Source organism: Penaeus japonicus, unplaced genomic scaffold, assembly GCF_977035675.1.
Source record: "Penaeus japonicus unplaced genomic scaffold, GWHDUDI00000001_assembly GWHDUDI00000032, whole genome shotgun sequence".
NCBI lineage: Eukaryota > Metazoa > Arthropoda > Malacostraca > Decapoda > Penaeidae > Penaeus > Penaeus japonicus.
In genome coordinates, this window is record NW_028234434.1 from 21,745,522 (window position 1) to 21,750,521 (window position 5,000).

Below are 5,000 nucleotides of genomic sequence, written 5' to 3' on the forward strand. Positions count from 1 at the left end.
AAATCTGATTGCAAAATAACTATCATAAATAATATTATATAAAGACTAGTACACATAAGCAGTTCAGCAGATGATAACACATAACTAAAATTATTACACTTCCAAATTGGTTCCTGTACAAATGTCCAATTTCATCTGCAGTGCCATGGACTTTCTTCGATCCAGATTCAAGCCACAAGAGAGAGAATTATTTTGAGCGTTATCTGTCCTCTCTGTTATCTGTAATACACAAGCTAAGAGTAAACTTAAAGAAAAAGCTCATTTCAGACAAAGAAAAAAGTTGATTTCAGATAAAGAATGAAGGAAAGAGATTCTAAAGTGCTCCCCTGAAGTGGTATAGGGAAGATGTACATTTTAGATTATTTTGGTTCTTCCATACTGGTTATGGAAATGAAATTGTTATTTTATTTTATTTTTCTTGTTAAATATTTGACTGAGTAAAAATTCTTTTACTGAAACCTGCTTCAGAAACTTGAGCCTCTGAACAAGAATGTTTCGTATTTTAGAGACACAAAAGAAAGGAAAAAAGTTTTTAAAAAAATGATGCATATGAAAGAAACAAAAATAGTAGTATATAAAAATATGAATCTATCGTTTTTTAAAAGAATGTCAGGTCGCCAAACTCCCCATCCCTGGCGCTTCTAGTAAAGGAGTGCTGGTTGTTGTTTTTGACGTCAACTGTGGGCCAACATCGGAGGGAGACAGATTCACTGACTGGAGCAGGGAGGCTGAAGGTACGACTGATGGTTTCGATGTTTCCTCTTCGCTGCTGGCAGTCTTTTGCGCCTTGAAGTAGCGGCATGTGAGGCAGTTTACCATGAAGCCTACAAAACGGCTTACCAAACCTGTAAAGACAATTGCACTCTTTTTATGAAGATGGTCATGAGAATTCAAGGGACCATACAACATTCAGGGAAACTGGCCAGAATCATGTGGTAGATTATGGAGATTATTACCTGATTATGGAGGAAATAATAAAGATTTGATTGTATTGCTTTCTGTTTAAGACTGATACACATAAACACACAAACACACACACACACACACACACACACTCACTCACTTACGCACACATATGCTTCTCTCCAGTTGTTAAATTACTTTCTGGAACAATGAATATGAGTGTACTAAAATTCAAAAAATTAAGATTCACTAATAATAATGATAATAATGATAATGATGATTATAATGATGAGATGATAATGATGATGACGATGACAACGACAACAACAACAACAATAATAAGAATAACAAACAATATTAATAATGATAACAATTATAATTAGAAGAAAATAGGATAATCATGTCATCATCACCATTATCATTACAATATACTGAATCCCTTATTTAAAAGAACACTGTAATACTTACCAGAGCAAGTAAATACTCCTCCAATAATGCCGCATAATCTTGTCAGGAATTCAAGGAAAGGTTCATGCCTTTCCACAACTTCCACTTTCAAGGCTGAAACGTCGTACTTGAAGAAAATCCCAGGAGTGCCATGGGAATTCTGGAGGATGAGAGAAAGTTCTAGAAATAAATGATCTTTTTTTTCTTGCTAGAGCAAAAAGGAAAGAAAAAAAAAAATCCTAATACACTGAAAATCCTACCACTCAAAAACATTCTACAGTATGAACGTAGCTGAAAAATATCCTTGCAATACTAGCATCATTTTATCTTTTACATGAATGATTCATATCTTTGCTTTTTCAATACCATTTGCCCAATCATTGTACAAATTAAGGCAGATCATAAAACAGCACAATAGGATAGGCAAATGAGCAAGAATAAAGGCATAAAAATAGTTTACTGATTACAATTATACCCAATATGTTTGTTCATGTATGATGAAAACTAGTGTACAAACTACTGGCATATGAGCAAGACTAAAAAATACATCAGCACAAATATCACTGCACACACATGATCATTTGCAGCATCAAGTGATCTCAAGACAGCTCACTGAAAGTCATATGGCATAGAGTTGTGTTGCTACTGCTCTTAGCACATCAGCCTTCTTGTCAGCATTATATTCAATAACTCTGTCATCCTATAATCTTATTTCTTTATAATTTGTGAAGGAGCACAATTATATTCCATTTCTGCAAAGTATTTTTCATGTAAAAATATATTTGGCTCTTTTGTAGTTGATTGCTAAAGTGAATGGTTTCAACAAATTTTTTTTTTATATCACTATATCCAAAATCATCAAATCCAATATTTCTTTACTTTTAAATATATTACTACTTTCCAACTGACAGAGACCTGGCTCCTGGAACCTGCTAAATTACAGTGCAAGTGAACATAAATGAATGAATGGGAGAATGAATATGTCTAAGTGTGTGAAAACTTTGACAACTTGATCTTGTCAATCTACATGTTTAACCCATTCGCGTTAGTTGACTTGCTATCACGTTCAGTGTTTTTTGGGTCAGACGCCGTTGACAAGATATTTGGTCAAGGCTGGCGCTCGGGGTGAGCGGGCGTACAGCGCTCTCGCGGCTAGTGCGCCCAAGAATCCCGAGGCGTTAGGCTTATGTGTTTGAAAACCCCAGCACTCTGACGATTTAGAGCCGGAATCACCCCGGCATAAATGGGTTAAAAGGCATGTTATTTTCCTTTTCATGGGATCCCAATATAGTGAGAATAAAGTTTGTGAGCTAGTCTAAAATGCTGCATCTTCACTTAACAAGCTGAATAGGCAATATTAGATTTCCACATTAGTTCATTATGTCATAAGCAAACCTAAAATTTAGCCTATAAGTGACCTCTAAGAGAATCAAACCTGAATAGGTTAGTATACTCTTTCCATTATAAGATATTCTGTAAAACAATAGAGACTGTCAGTGACCATTTGGTAAGAGATTATTTTATTCATTTACCCTGACTTAATATATTGGATTACACGATTACATGCTTGCCCCCACTAACTGAGTTGGAATAAAGGTTGCATCATACAAAGGCTGGAAACATCCATATTATGATCTCAATAGTCCATTGACAAATGATATGTGATGTAAACTAGGTGAATGCTGCACTATATTTAAAAAATAAAATAATGGCGGAGTCGCATATCATCTGTCTTTGGACTATTTATATCAGAAAAGAGTCCTTTGCCATTACATATGAATTAATCTAAAGGATACAGCTACAACCTACATGTGGATGGTATTAGGGAAACAAGGGATTCTATATAATGTCTCATTAAATATAATGATGTCCTTCATCCTTATGTGATGCTGTTTGATTACCACTGACAATCACTATAGCATATTACAGAATTATTCTCGTGCCAGGAAGATGAAGTAACATTAAGAAAATAAACATTTGTTTATTTGTCTCATTTGTTTCATTTTCATTACTTTACTATTACTTCAATATCTTTCACATATTCCATTATTTGCATCATATTTATCTTCCTCTCAAGGCACACTGATTCAATGGCTTAAATGGAGGCACTTTAGTCAGTTTGTTTTGGAAATATTCATAAATGAGTGCTAACACTATTTACCATGATTTAAAAAGTCAGTCAATTTTTGGAAATTGAAAAGCTTCCAAAAACAAACGAAGGCATACCTTTTCATGGGATATTTCACGATGTTGTTCTGCTACTGAGTACTGAAAGGTAGTTCCGCGATGACTGTAGGTATCAACCTTGGTCGGCACAACCATAATGAAGTACTGGTAGGTTAAAAAGTCTGCAAGGAAAAAGTACATTGATAATTTCCTTTATCTGCACAAACATGAGACAGCATAAGGAAACAGTTTGATATTACTAAGAGAGAAAAGATCCACTATCCATTAATACTTCTGTGATGGGCATTTTCACAGTGTCTGATCACTTTTGTACAGCATTTTTCCTTTTGTTGAAATCACAAGTTATTATTCCTTCAGTTACAATAGCCTATTGTTCCAAATGCTAATTAGAATCACTTTGGTAATGCATAATAAACAGACTCATATTTCCTTCATTAACTAGAGTGCAACTGATCTTAAGATGATCAGCCTGGGCAATCTAGGAAGGGTTAATAACTAACATCCACAGGACTAAATACTAAGATGGGTCATGTTTTAGCTGTTTTAATACCAGTGACAGTATTCACAATAAAGAAAGAAAGAAAAAATGAAGAAATGAAAAGAAATACAGTAGTATACTGTGTTAATATGAATGCCACAGCTGATTGTGGACAGGTGTCATCTTATCTAGTGTAAACATCACAACTGGCTCTCTGCCAATTAACTTAATCAGGCTAGACACATGCTATAGATACCATGACTCATTAGTCATATAATGAGAGAATATCAGATCTATATGAAATATATCTAAATATAAAACTGCTTCATCATGTACAGTATTCTAGTATGTATGGCAAAAAAATAGATGAATCTTGTCTAAAAGCTATGAAATTAGAGAGACATATTCTGGATCTCTGAGTGTTCATCAGAAAGACAGAATTTCCTAATTACCTTTCATTAATCAATTTATTAATCTATCATCACAGAATCAGCTAACAGTTTAATTAATAAACATTGATTTTATGCACCAACCAACACTTTTCTGAAAAATAAAAATTATACACTTGATAACAAAGTAATAAAATGAAAAGGAAAAATTCCCCATTGGTTCCCACTTACTTTTCTCAGCTATTTGCTCATCTCCTTCTAGAGGGTGCAAGACACCAGGTGAAGCATCGCCAAAGGACAATTTGTCGATGCGGTGAGTGAAATTGTAATCCTGTTCGTCCATAAACACCGCTAAGTGAGCATGGCCTCTTGGCAAGGGGATGGATTTACCTAGAACACAAAAGCAATAGATCAATGTGTTTTCTGCTGTAAATGCTATGGCCAAGGATGTCATATTACAAACATAGTGCTCTTCTGATGTACTGGTATGTGTCTTTAAAAAACCCATATCCCCATTTTACTGTCTACTCTGCAGGACAAAATTTTTTAGCAACCTAACATTATGGCTGTTATTCTTAATTAACTAAGGCACAAAC

The 5,000-nt window shown here is 34.4% G+C and overlaps 1 protein-coding gene across 2 annotated transcripts in view; it reads right to left on the reverse strand.

Moving 5' to 3' along the window:
* Window positions 1-5,000, reverse strand: part of LOC122245828 (endoplasmic reticulum-Golgi intermediate compartment protein 2) — a 13,631-nt gene that overhangs the window by 457 nt on the left and 8,174 nt on the right. For both annotated transcript variants that reach the window (XM_043003839.2, XM_043003840.2), the window contains exons 7-10: window positions 4,636-4,794; window positions 3,577-3,698; window positions 1,372-1,510; window positions 1-845 (exon numbers count right to left, since the gene is read on the reverse strand). The exon at window positions 1-845 is cut by the window's left edge and continues 457 nt beyond it. In XM_043003839.2, coding sequence (XP_042859773.2) covers window positions 610-845; window positions 1,372-1,510; window positions 3,577-3,698; window positions 4,636-4,794 — 656 coding nt within the window. In that variant the 3' untranslated portion in view covers window positions 1-609. The remainder of the gene's footprint in view (window positions 846-1,371; window positions 1,511-3,576; window positions 3,699-4,635; window positions 4,795-5,000) is intronic.